A 14,686-nucleotide genomic window follows, 5' to 3' on the forward strand; every position below is an offset into this window, starting at 1 on the left:
GCAGCAGTAGGTGGAACACCATGCCTATTGCCAGCATCTCTAATTGAAAACTGTGTTCTTCAATCACAGTAATGATTTTGTCTCAGACTGAATGCTCCCATTGTAACTGACTTTCTACAATGTGATTTCTGCTTGCTGTTCCTATACTGATGCCTGGCAAAGAAGGTAACATATTTCCATCAAAAAGAGTGGTGGTGGTGACAGCCTGAAGGAAGAACTATTCAAAACTTCTTGCCACTTTAAGTCTGTCCTTAAGCATATGTGGCTGTGGCTTGTGGATGAAAAGTGGATCAAGTCACTAAGACACTTTTTTGGAGGTTGTAGCTTTGAATCCCACCCTTGATATGAATGACTTTGTCTTGCATATGAGTTCATCTATGTGTGCTTATGTGTGTCTCTGAATAAACATTTCTGAAGTAGTTGTTAACAAACATGCTTGAATTTAAAAAAAAAAAAATTGATAGCTGCACTATAAAGTTACTAAATGCAAATAGTATCTGCAGCAGGCATGTTCCAAGGCCAACTTCTTTAAAGCATATATATCTAAATAAAGAGAAATATATGTAAAAACAAAGATGATGTGACTTACCGAACGAAAGTGCTGGCAGGTCGATAGACACACAAACACAAACACACACACAAATTTCAACCTTTCGCAACGAACTGTTGCCTCATCAGGAAAGAGGGGAAGGACGGGGAAAGACGAAAGAATGTGGGTTTTAAGGGAGAGGGTAAGGAGTCATTCCAATCCTGGGAGCGGAAAGACTTACCTTAGGGGGAAAAAAGGACAGGTATACACTCGCACACACGCACATATCCATCTACACATATACAGACACAAGCAGACATATTTAAAGACCAAATAAAGAGAAAAGTTTGTTTGGCTGACCTTCTTTTGCAGATCGAAATAAGATGGTAATATGGAGATCAGTGGTTAGAATTTGGTCTAAAGCATGGCAATTTTTGGACAGTGTTCATGTTGTCCCTCTGAATATTCAGTGAGTAATAATGATGACAATAAAACACAGTGACTGGCAGTTTGCCCTAATTGTCAAATGTCAATTTGAAGAATATAAACCACTGTAAAACATATGTGTCCAATGTCGAATTCTTGAAGAAGGGTAACAAAAATCATGTGTACTGGAAGTATCTACAACAAGCATGTGACATGTGTAAGACTGTTTTTGGTTGGTCTTAAATACTATGCATTTATTGGACCACAGCTTGAGTAATAGTAACACTATGATTTAATTACTGTCATGTTGCTGCAGGGTATCTAAAAACTCAAAACTGTGCCAGATATGTGAGGCACGTGGATAGCAAGTCATTTTACCTGCACACTGTAGGTGTTTGCTGAAACCTGCACAACTGCAGCTGGGCTCACAATGGAGGATAAGTCATGTGGTGGACACCTTCGACATCATAAGCTTGATGAGAAAGATAAATCAATGTCAGATAAATATGCTATGAATGATGTAAGTGAAAAATTCCTTTCACAAGACCTCTGTTACAGTCATCCACCAATAATCAGCACCATGAGCATAATGTTAACTGGAGGCATGGTTCAAGTTTAACCTAGGGCATGAGCAATGACCTCCAGTGGTGAGTTTACTTGTTTGTCTATGTTTATTTGTTATGTTTTATACTAGTAATTAGTGTCCCACTGTTGTTTAAAGAGCTCTCTAGATTTCTACCATAGGTGTGTATCCTGCACTGTTGTTGCCATACTGGTCCATCAAATGACTGCAGCTCATCTCATCATTTTCTTCCTCATTTTCCCCTACTCATCTTTCCTTTTAGGAATGGTTAGACTGTTGTCAGTTTGACTGCTAATAACCACAGGTGTATCCACACAATACTTACTGTGTTCCAAATGCGTGTCCAAGACATAAAACTTGTATGACAAAAACCTAAATAATATTAGGAATTGGAAACTCTTTCACAAATTGCAATTTTTACTTTCTTATTCTTTTACCATCATGTTTGGTTGTGTTTAAAGTAATATAACAAACTAAAAATCCATTAATTGCACTTTCTAGAAGTCCATAATAGACTTAGTATGTTACAGTTAACATTTTCTCAGAAGTAGGTAATCTAGTAAGATTGTATTACTAATTTTATAATACTATGAACTCATGAGAGATTTAATGGTTGTTTGTAGGCCTACAAGTACTCGTTGCATCCTTACTCATTCAGTGTTGCTCAACGTATTCTGTCATTAATTTTCTGAGAAAATGTAATCACTGCTTCTAAGCATTTTGGGTTAGTAACTATTAGGTGTAGCTGTACTAATTTGTAACTTTTCTGATGCTGAATCAGTAATGATTGCAAGTTCATTTATATCTTTTAATAATAGCTCTCCAGAAATTGATTTTGTGGCTAAATGACTCTGAGCACCATTATTTTGTGGCTAGATAGTTTGTCTGACATAATCTCCAAATTTTTCACAAATTTAGCTACATGAATAAAAATATTTGAATTACAGTGAGGCCGTTATTCAGTGAGGCTAGTTATATTATTACTCTCGCATTCAGTTTCATAATTTGTGTAAAGATTGTCTGAAATTTCGCTTCTCCTGGTGAATTTGTACAAACAATAAAAGAACAGAAAAATAATCATTCCACTCTTCTAAACATGAGACTATGAACATCATTTGTAACATCTGCGATACTGCAGTGTCTGTGATGTTCTAAAGTATGATGGAATAATCCCACTGCAGCAACTACAGTCATTATGAAATATAATCACAGCTGCAAAGATGGACAACCGTCAGGTGTATAATGGAATGACAACAATGAAAATTTGTGCTGGAACAGGACTCAATCCTGGATTTTGCGATTATCATGGTGGTCACCTTACCATTAGGCTATCCAAGCATGACTCAGGGCCACACCCAAACATCCATATGTTGTCAACCATATCCCTTTTGTGTATTCCCATACAGGGAGATACTTTGTATGTTGTCAACCATATCCCTTATGTGTATTCCCATACAGGGAGATACTTTTAGTTGAAAGTCTGTTGCCTGGTGTCGGCAAATAAATATGATATTGCAGGCACTGCAGCCACTTTTGTGCCAGTGATCCCTTCCACATCCATTTGGATCAGTGGAACCCCCTGGCGTGTCAGCTGCCAACAATAGCCTGAAGGGTGCCTCTGAACACCCTCCATTCCCCCCCCCCCCTCCCCCCATCAGTGGCATTTCTGCTCATACGCACTTGTTTAGAAGGAGGGGGGGGGGGGGAGGAGTGGCATAGGATCTGGCTCCATGGAAGTTGAATGCCTGCTAGAGGAAACTGACCTGAATGGCCATTAGAGGGCACCGTCTTGCCACTACAGTGCACTCACAGCATGAGCCACTCTGCTCACCATGTGAATATGCCTGCCAGTAGTGTTCCTCACAGCTGATATAATTAGGGCTGCCTATCAAATGGTCAATCAGTTCCATACTCACACCTGATATTGTTAGTTACTATCAATGCTGTATTTTGGAATGTTCGATAACAACCTCTCTTGGTGCTTGGTCTTTCTCTCTGCTCATGATTCTGATTGTCTCTCTCTTCACTCTTGGCCTATTGACATCATTGTGGTGAAGGTTTCCACTTTGTGCCTCATTGTTTACATAAGCTGCTTTGAACTTGTCCTTCTCTGTGTCCCACTCACTGTTAGTCAGCTGTGTTTAGCTCAGCTACCGCTTGGTGTCATGTTCTCTTCCAAAGGCAGCCCTTTCACCTAGTAGCTTAAGGTGTTTCTCTCTAGGTCCTACAGCTACCCTTGGAAACAGGACTTTTTTCTTTCTTGTTAAACCTATGGCCATGATTGTGAACAAGTTAATTAAAAAGATTCCAGATAATGGTGGTATGTAATTAAATAGCATCTGAGAAAATAAGTGACTGATGGATATCAATTCCTCAGTACTCTGATGGTTATCCTAAATTCAAAGTTAACCATGAGTCACTTATTTGTAATTCTACTTCCTTTTACATGCATAACTTTTTTAAATATTAATAAAGATGATAAACTGCATTCCCTGATGCCTTACGAATGAGTATTTCATTAAATAAGTCTGTATAATGCAATGTTCTTGCATCATATTCAAGTATCCTTCATTAGTGGCACATATATGCAGTCAAGTGCTATTATTTGATGGAGCTTATTATATTTTTGTTGTATTGCGATAACGATGTAGTTTACATATATGCAAGCACTGGTTTACGCAACTATTGTCATTTTCAATTGGCTTGTGCAACTATTGTAATTTTCAATCACATTTATCAGGCTGGTGTACTTTCTGCTGGGCCAATACTATGTTCAGATCTTCCATAGTCTCTTTTCTTCCTGCTTGTAAGATCAGTTTGTCAATAATGTCACTGAAGTCTGTTTTTGCATGGATGACAGGAGTGGGGAGGAAGTAACTGATGCCATTTATTGATTGTAGTTTTTATTTGTATTCCTACTGGCTGGTATCAGTGAATGAAGGACAATTAGAGAAATTTCTTATACATTTATATGCATCTTTTGGCCTACTGGGGATGAGTATTGGCTAGCCATTCTGAATTTTTATTTTGATATACACAATTTTAATCCTGTTTATGTGACTGTTGGCCACTCAATGCCCTGATTTATTGTGAATGAAAATAAACTATGTTTGAAAGTATAATGTAATATGGGTAGATGAAAAAAATCATTAGGCAGTGGCACGAGAAAACAGGTATAAATTGATATTGGAAAGTGCTAGCCAGTGGCTCCTTCTTCTGGCAGAAGAGTTAATGGGACAGGACGAGCGATGAAAGAAAAGGACTTGTAAGGGTTAGGAAATGGGGAAGTTATGGAAAAGGCATGACAGAGGAGGAGAGACTTCTCATCCTTTCTATTAAGTCCCCCTGGCCCAGGGTTCTGGCAACTTTTCTACAAATCTCCCAATTTCCAAAACCTCACCTGTCCTTTCCCTTATCCCTTTCCCTTCAACTTTTCTACCAGAAGAAGGATTCACTGGCTCCAAAAGCTTGTATGTTTCCATATCTTTTACATATGTTGTCTCCTGCCACTGCCTGGTGAGTAGATTTTTTTATCCGTCCATATTATAATATACTGACTACATTATGAGTACCTCAGACCACATGCTGAAAAGGATTTGACATTTTTCTATTGCTTTCTCAATGACTTGAAACTGAAATTATGAATAAAACATGATATGGATGGGAGAGGAATTGAAGTTTTTATTAGAGAAACAGCTGCACCTAAAAAACTATTGCATTTATTATTAAGTAATGAATATATACTTACTTTGCACAGTAGTTGGGCCTGACTCAGGTTGTGGCAGTCCTGTTGGTTTCTGTGGGTTAGCTGAGACATTATTCATAATCCTTTCACATACAGAACTGAGGGATGGATAATACTGTGTAGACCCATGTAAGTCTGCCAATGAATTTGGTGCTAGTGTATCACCCTGATGAAGCTGTATTTGAGAAACAAAACAAAGTATCTGAAATGTAAGTGCACTTACACCAATATCATCAGAGGCAGAAAGAAACAAGAAGCAATCCAAAAATTATTTATGTATCATATGGCATACATTTCAGTTTTTGAATCGCAAGAATAGTTGTACATATAAAAAGATTACTAAACTACTAAATATCAACATTTCAACACAGATCTCCAGTATAATATAACAAAATGATAACAGCTATAGTTGAATACCCAGGTCTTGTAGTTTATCACATCATTTACCACCATCAGGAAACCTTTGAAGGGACTTTTCTAGGCATGTGTGGGACATGTTGATAGAACATGAGCAACTAGAATGAAATTTTCACTCTGCAATAGTGTGTGCACTGATATGAAACTTCCTGACAGATTAAAACTGTGCCAGACTGAGACTCAAAATCAGGACCTTTGCCTCTCACAGGCAAGTGCTCTACCATCTGAGCTACCCAAGCACGACTCACAAACCGTCCTCGCAGCTTTAATTACACCAGTAACTCGTACATGAGCAAGTGTCTGTCATTCTGCATCACAGTCACAAGATGGTGCTCAAGATTTTTCCCACTTGTGGAGAGTGTCTGCATATTTTCCATGGCCTCTTAGGATGTGGTTCATGGTAGTCCAAACTGCCTGAGGCTGGTCCAATCCAGGGGGTTTCTCCTGGATGCAGAGCAGTTTCGGGTATTGTGGAGGACAATTCTGTTGCCAACTGCATTTCCATTTATTAATAGCACTGAATTCATTTCCAGTAAGAGTCCTGGCTGTGGTAAGAGTGGCATTTGTTGATCTTAATCTTTTTTGCTCCACATCATTCAGTATTGGAAGGTTGGGGTTATCAACTATGTTCTGGTATTCTGGTAGTAGCAAACACTTCTGTCTGACATCAGGAGGTGAAATGTGAGTCAAGAAAGGTAACTAGTATGTGTGTGTAGACTGTATCAACCCACTAACAATACACATGACTTCATTAAGTTGTGTATTTATCTTTTTCACATATGGTCTATTAATATAAATCCTAGTGCTGATATTTGAAATTTTTTTGCTGATAATCCACAGTTAGTGCCACAGAATTTATGGACAATGTTATTTCTGCTTTTGAACTTAGTAGATGTTAGTTATCCAGAAATTAATTGTTAGAGTAAAAATAATTAATGTTCCTTTTTGTTCATATTTTGAGTGCTGTATTTCTCATTACTTGGAAATATCCATTTAAGTTTTAATTATTGTATCAGTGCAGAAAGACAGTCTTATCAGAGAGTTACCAGTGTCCACTCTCTGCTATTTACACCGTATAAGTTATTCTGCAGCTAAGGCATGGCGTTGCCATCTTTTTGCAGCCTATGTTATTTGGTCTTGCCACCATTTTCAAAGCTGTGTTATTTGACTATGTATCTGTGTTTATAGTTGTGTTTGCAATGTTTGTTCAGATAATTTTCCATGATCTCTGTTATTTACACTAATAATATTCTCATTTTCTGGCATTTACTAATAAACCTTGTGGCGACAGTCGACCGCCAGTAACTTCACTGGTGAAGTGCAGAGTAAATGGTCTTTGGAGATGGAAGTTCTTTGATTAGTCCCGTCTACTACTTGACGGAGTGATACGCGTGTCATGAATTTCTGCAATGATTTCCTTGTGTTCTCTGTAATCATACAAACCTTAATAAAAGTGTCTTATTGCAATAAGTTGGAGTTTTCTGTGCGTGGCCCATCACTACAGCCAAAAAACCCACATTGGTGACTCCGAGTCGCGAAAATACGTTGCCATCGAGATCTGGGTACCACCGGTTTCACGCCAATAGACAATGTTACAGCCTCCAGTTTTTCCGGCAGTGCAGGACACCGTGACCGCAGAATGGACATTTAACTGTGAAGTGCAACGCTTTACTCCGTGTGCTACTAATACACCAGGAATGTTCGTATCTCTGGTATTTGCCTTGCCTGGACGGACAACTCTAACCTCTGCCGGCATACCATACCAGGCACTGTACACATCATTGCAGACACCTTCTACAGCATTCTATGCTTGACAGAATGCTCCTCCAGCACAATACCCCGGAAGCCCTGAGTTTCTACCGCATAACATGGACCACGTGGCTGTCCAGTTTCTGGGTCCACATGCACGGCCCCCCTCTCCTCAGAGCGGCCCACCATTTAATGTGTTCCCCTCCGCACCAGTCGAAGGGACACTTGCGCCAGGCCATTTATACAGCTATCCGTCCTGCCGCCCCGTGCACACCTCGAGCGACACACCTGTCGTGGTTCTGCCCCGTCACTCTGTGCTCAATCGCGATCTTGCGCCTCTGCTCGAGATTTCAGCTGCATCGGCGGTTGATCCTACCACGCCTGCTGCGCCATGCTTGTCGTGTGGCCGTACAGATTCCATGCCTACAAGGACTGGATACTATGTCTTGACTACACAGCTACCGGATCTTCAACGCAACACATCGCCCGTCACTGAGGCACAGTTCGCACCAGCGAACACCGTGCAGAAGCCCTGTACATTTCGTGCCTTTCCTACAGCCCCGCAAGCACTGGCCCCTGGTCATTTTCTGAAGCTGCCGCTGTTACAACCAGACAACCCAGTGACGTGGTTTACATTGGTGGACAACATGTTGGACAAACACGGTAATGCGGATGACAACACTCGTTTTGTGTGTTTAGTGAACCACCTGCACGACCACCCTGATCTCATCAGTGACTTGTTGCTGAACCCACTCAAGAGCAACAAATATGCCTCTGCTCGTGCATTACTCATTGAGCACTTCTCTTGTTCACCAGCCGATACAATTCACAACATAATTTACGATGAGACTTTAGGCGACAGAACACCCTGACAGCTGTGGCAATGCTTGCGTGCGCAGGTCAGTACAGAGATCTTCCCGAACTTAGTGCTCTGGGCATTGTGGTTAGTGAAGCTGCCGCAAGAACTACAGTTACATTTGCTTCCACATACCGCAGCATCACTTGAGGATAAACTACGGCTGGCAGACCAGGCATACGCCATTATTCGACACAGCCACCTCCCACCACGCAGCTCAGTGCCTAATACCGCCGAGGTTGGTAATCTTGTGATTATACTTCCACCGTCGGGCGGTAGAGGCCGGGCACGTGTGTATCACGGACAGCACACAGAACAGCAGCCATCTAGCAGTCAAGACCTGCAACCGCCAGAGGGTCGGCAACAGCCTCTCCCCACCCCAACTGAGCCAGCGCCTGCCCGCCCCACTTTCCCCTCACCTGACGCTGCGGCTGGCGAAACGAGTACAGCTGACTCACGCATATGCTGGTTCCACTCCACTTTCAGGGACGCTGCTCGCAACTGCTGCCCGCCCTGCACATTCCCAAATGCCGCACGCGGGCCGCAGTAGGCGCCACGGCCCGCGGATACATGCAGGGGCGCCCACAGATGTTGCATTCCATCAGATCCCTCACCTCACAAGGACGTCTGTACGCCTTGGATTTAGGTTCGCGCTAGTATTTTCTCGTCGATACCGGAGCAGACATTAGTGTCATACCTCCCGCATTTTCTGTAAAGGACACGACACCAACCAAACTGTCCCTTCGAGCAGCAAATAAGTCGACACGTCGTGTCAATGGTTTGGCCAAGTTTCCTATTGAACTCATACCTGGCAAACAGTTCACTTGGTCCTTCTACATGGCTGACATCGAAGATCCAGTTTTAGGCATTGACTTCCTTTTCCACTTCGGACTGTCTCCAGATCTTCGGTCAGCCACATCATTGCACCACGCCTTGTCCACTCATATTGCATGTTCAGTTGCCTCTTCGGCCCCCCCTCCCCCTCAGCTTCCCAACGATTTCGACACAGCTCCCATCGAGTGCTCTTCACTGCTGGTCAGCCTCACAACTTCCATTGCCCAGCTCCAGCTCGAAGGCCCTGCAGTCGACAATCTCCATGCTCACAACACCAAACTGAACCGGGCCATATCATTGGCTACGCAAGCCCTCACTGAGGCACGATGCCTCGTACAACGCCTGTGAATGCCACCACCATCCGACACTGGAGATGCACCTCGGGGAACTTTGTTGCCACCGACACAGACAGCTTCCCCAGCACATCAGGTTAGTGACTCTTGTGTGCTACCAATTCCTGTTCACAATGGGCCCCGAGTGAGTTCCCCAGCCAAGTTGAACGCTATCATCATGAATGGCATGACACACAAAATTGTCAAGACAGATGGGCCACCAGTGCATCATAAAGCACGCCGACTGCCACCACATAAACTATGCCTCGCTAAAGCCACAGTGGAGGAACTTCTACAGGCAGGTATTGTTCATCCATCGGACAGTAACTGGTCCTCGCCCATACATTTAGTCCCCAAAAAGGACGGCACAGTGCGCCTCTGTGGCGACTATCATCGCCTCAACGCGCGGACGGTATTAGACAATTATCCTATACCTCACATACAAGACTTTGTGCAAGTACTTAGCGAAGCATGCATCTTCAGTGTCTTGGACTGCCGCAACGCATATTTACAGATACCAATGGAACAGAGTGACATACCAAAGACAGCAGTGATCACACCTTTCGGCCTGTACGAATTTCGTTACATGCCTTATGGTCTCAAAAACGCGGCCCAAACTTGGTAGTGTTTTATAGAGTCACTTCTGTTTAACTGCACATATTGCTACGCATACCTTGATGACATATTAATTTTCTCCCCCTCAGAAAGGGACATGAACTCCACCTGGCCATGATACAGTACTTATTGACACATAACAGAGTCGAGATCAATAATGACAAGTCACAACTCCGCTGCACCGCTGTCACTTTTCTGGGGTACACCGTCTCCTCGGATGGTATATGCCCCCTGCAGGAGCGGGTTGACTGCATTCGTGATCTACTTCTCCCAGTGTCGTTTCGCAAATTACGCTGTTTTTAGGAACTGTCAATTTCCACCGTTGTAACCCGCCGATGGCGGCAGCAATTCAAGCTCCTTTTGACTGATGCATTGGACAGGAAACAAACCTCTGGCAGTCGCCGAGTACAGTGGTCTGACAACATGGTGAGAGCATTTGAAGACCTTAAATCAGTGTTACCACATGGTGTCACTCTCGCCCACCATGTGCCAGATGCCTGCATCTCTATTACAGCGGATGCAAGTGATTTTGCAATTGGTGCAGTCCTCCAACAGCATGTCAATGACATGACTCAACCACTCCAGTTTTTTTCCAAAAAACTATTTACAGCTCAACGTAAATGGTCAGCATTTGACAGAGAACTGCTTGCAGTTTATGAAGCTGTAAAATATTTCTGCACAGACATTGAAGGAAGGAATATAACAATTTTCACACTCCATCGCCCCCTCGCGGAGGCTATCCGTAACCCCGCTGCTGACCTTCCCCCACATTGGTTTCGGCAAATGGACTTAATTTGCCAATACACAACAGACATCCGTTACACTCGGGGTTCTGAAAATGTGGTGGCTGACTACCTATCACATATCACTGCAATTTCGTCCCCCATTAATTTCGACGAATGGGCCCACTTACAGGACAGTGACACCGAATTGCACAACCTCCGACAGGATCCAGATACTTCCCTTCAGATCGTTTCGTGCAACCTACCGGGCTCGGCCATGCCACTGTGGTGCGATACATCCATGGGCACTGCCCGGCCTATTGTTCCCCCCCGTGCTGTGTCGCCAAGGGTTCACTACTTTACATAACTTGGCACATCCTGGTGTTAAGGCTACTATGCGCCTGGTTATAGAACGCTTTGTGTGGCCAGGTGTGAAGGGGAATTGTCGTACTTGGGCTCGTGCTTGTTTACAGTGCCAGAACAGCATAGTCAGCAGGCACACACAACCTAGTCTAGGTAAATTCGACATCCTGAAAGGCCGCTTCCGACATGTACATGTGGACCTCGTAGGACCGTTACCCATGTCTGATGGTTTCAGGTATATCTTGTCCGTCATTGACCGCATTACCCATTGGGTGGAGGCAATACCCCTGCAGGACATCACAGCGGATTCCATAGCACGCACATTCGTATCCTCCTGGATAGCTTGATTTGGCTGCCCTACATCCATCACCACCGACCAATGAAGACATTTTGAATCCCTGCTGTGCAACAAACTCTGCGTCCTATGTGGGGTGGATAGATTCCGCACTACGGCTTACCACCCTCAGAGCAATGCACTGGTTGAGCGGTGGCACAGGACCCTTAAAGCAGCACTCATGTGCCACGGTGGTGAATGGTGCGACGCCTTTCCCTGGATTATGCTAGGAATATGCACGGTTTACAAGACAGACCTCCAGGCTTCACTCGCAGAGCTCCTGTACGGCGAGACCCTAGTTCTCCCTGCAGAGTTCGTCAATGACGAAGCAATCGCCGACCTGTCTGACCTCCCCACACTAGTTGAGCGTGTCCGGACACACATAGCCACGATCCGCACGCCTCCTCCATGACCACATACCCGTCCTCGGGTGTTCCTGCATTCGGCACTGGACTCTTGCGAGTTCATAATGTTACGGGATGACACAGTCAAACTGGCATTACAGCCACCTTACTCTGGCCTGCATCGAGTAGTGGCTCGCATGGACAATACTATAGACATTCTCATCAGTGGCCGCTGGCAGACAGTTTCCCTCCAACTCGTGAAACCAGCCTGGATGATCGAGGAATCTGTAACGCACACCCCCGAGTTGAGTGTTCTTCCATCAGGTGACAACCCCGATCTCACACAGACTGCCCACTCCCCTGCGCCCCACCATGATCGTATGTGCACCAAGCCTACACCTGTGGGCAACTCAGTGGTCGCGTGTGACGATACTCTACCCTCGTTTCACACAGGCACTGCATGTGACAATCCACAACCTCAGGCTGAACCACATGTTGCGTGTGACATTACCCCGTCCCAAGTGTTGGCACCCAATACCCCCACAGAGTGTTCCAGTGTTTCTGCTGAACTACTACGTTACTTCCCCCCCCCCCCCCCCCTCTAGTGCCCCCTACATCCACTGTTGACGAAATTTGCATCGCAATCAACGCCTCTGAGTGCCCACATGACGAGCTTTCCTTGCAGCCACGAGGGATCCATCTTCATCCTCGGCATAGGGAACACTTCACGTGGGTCCATACCGTTACATATCACCATCCTGCGCACAGTCCCTATCCCAAATGGGGTGGATATGGCTGCCATAGCTGCAACATTCAGCACCGACAGGATGCTCAAGATTCGCATCCCCTCTCTGCCGGTACTGCAACGACGACATCTTCTGTGCCAGTCCAGTTCACACGTACAGGTCGGGCAGTCCACCCCCCCCCCCCTCCCACTTGATGGCGGACTATACGAGTGCTAGTCCACCCTGCACAGACAGTATGGACTTATGGACTTGTAGCACACGCTGCTATCAACCAGCGAGCATCCCACAACGCCACTACACAGGAAGACACCGACGTCCTGCTCCCAGTGCTCCGCAATCCCGGGGAGGAGGGGGGGGGGGGGGGACCTGTTGTGACAACAGTCGACCGCCAGTAACTTCACTGGCGAAGTCCAAAGTAAATGCTCTTTGGAGACGGGAGTTCTGTGATTAGTCCCATCTACTACTTGACAGATTGATACACGTGTCGTGAATTTCTGCAATGTTTTCCTTGTGTTCTCTGTAATCATACGAACCTTAATAAAAGTGTCTTATCGCAATAAGTTGGAGTTTTCTGTGTGTGGCCCGTCGCTACAGCCAAAAACCCCACAACCTCAAATATTATATATTTAATTTATAAAATAAGAAAAGCTGTTATCAAACCAAATAGTGGTATGATTACCATAATGCTATACAATGCATTGTTTTGTTGGAGGTGAAAGGCCCTTGCATCCCCTTGACACATAAAATGATTTATCCAATGATTCACAGAGAAAACTCAGCTTACATGGAATACAGTACATGCTGCACCTTGACATCTTACCAAATACACAAAACATTGCCATAGGAGAAACTAATGATAACAAAAAACTAAATGAGAGTTAAAACCTTAATTTTTCGATTTTTAGTCAGTCATCAAACTGCTCTCTTTAAACGTATGTCTTTCAGTTGATATAGCTAAAAAAATATGTCTTGCCTTTTACTATCACTCTTATCATATAAAACCATTCTATGTGGGTATATATGAGATAATAAATGGTAGGCTCATGATGTTAGTGGTTGGATGAATAGTAAAGAGAATCTGGCTGTTGAAGTGAAAAGTTTTCTGTACTTGTTTGTATTTAGTGCTCTCCTTCTGTGAGTATAATTGTTGCTTTTCAGTACAGATAACTGTTAAGAGTACACATAATGTGTGCTGTGCTGATATAAGGGGAAGTAATACAGTGTAACCCACTGTCAACTTATTGCTTATGTTGCAGAGAGCACCAAGTCACCTGACTTTATATTCTTACTCAAATGATGAATTTTAACTGTCAGAAACTTGCATCCTCATTTTAGCAGATTCAGGCTACATCTGTTATTGTTACATGCTTTGCTTCTGGCTCAGATCTGGTTGAAATTTGCTCCTCAAAGTAAAAACTAAGCAATGGGATGCATGAGACCATTGAAGAAGATTGAAATTGTCATTTAAAAGTGCTGAACTGATTAAATGAAATACATATATTCTGAAAAAGCTCTATGAAAAGAACAATGCCTCATAAATTTTGGCCTTATGTTCTGGGTTGTCATTAGGCAAAATTAGTCCAAAGAAAAATTATGAACTGTTGTATGCTATGCAGACAGTAAATGGAAAACTTTTTAGTTCCCATTACAAACAAAATGTTGCTTGCAGTGCCATATAATATGTCAAGTTGATAGATGACCCTAAACTGTTCATATATGATATTTATTTTAACAATATTTATTGACACTGATACCAAAACTTGGGTACCTAATATCTTATTGCACACACCTTATTGAAATTATTGAATAACAATTTTGTTAAAGGCAGGTCACATATTAAATCTGAGACTTAAGTTTAAGCAGTTTTTGCAAGTAGTATGAGGAACAAGAATGCAGCATTAACTAAACACTGCATATGGTGACATTGTGAGTGATTTTGTTACTTCTGTCATCTAGCACACATTGGACTGTCTCTTATATTTATTGAAAGCATTTTGATGTAACAGTGGATCATATAGACAGTCCAAGCATGATTTATGACTGTCTAACAGACACTCAGTGATCACAGAAGTGCAATTTTGTCAGATAAAG

At 43.3% G+C, this 14,686-nt stretch overlaps 1 protein-coding gene across 1 annotated transcript in view; it reads right to left on the reverse strand.

The window, feature by feature from the left end:
- Positions 1-14,686, reverse strand: part of LOC126248347 (metal cation symporter ZIP14-like) — a 146,871-nt gene that overhangs the window by 67,042 nt on the left and 65,143 nt on the right. The window contains exon 3 of the mRNA XM_049949255.1: positions 5,287-5,458. Coding sequence (XP_049805212.1) covers positions 5,287-5,458 — 172 coding nt within the window. The remainder of the gene's footprint in view (positions 1-5,286; positions 5,459-14,686) is intronic.

The sequence above is a fragment of the Schistocerca nitens genome, chromosome 3, assembly GCF_023898315.1.
Source record: "Schistocerca nitens isolate TAMUIC-IGC-003100 chromosome 3, iqSchNite1.1, whole genome shotgun sequence".
NCBI lineage: Eukaryota > Metazoa > Arthropoda > Insecta > Orthoptera > Acrididae > Schistocerca > Schistocerca nitens.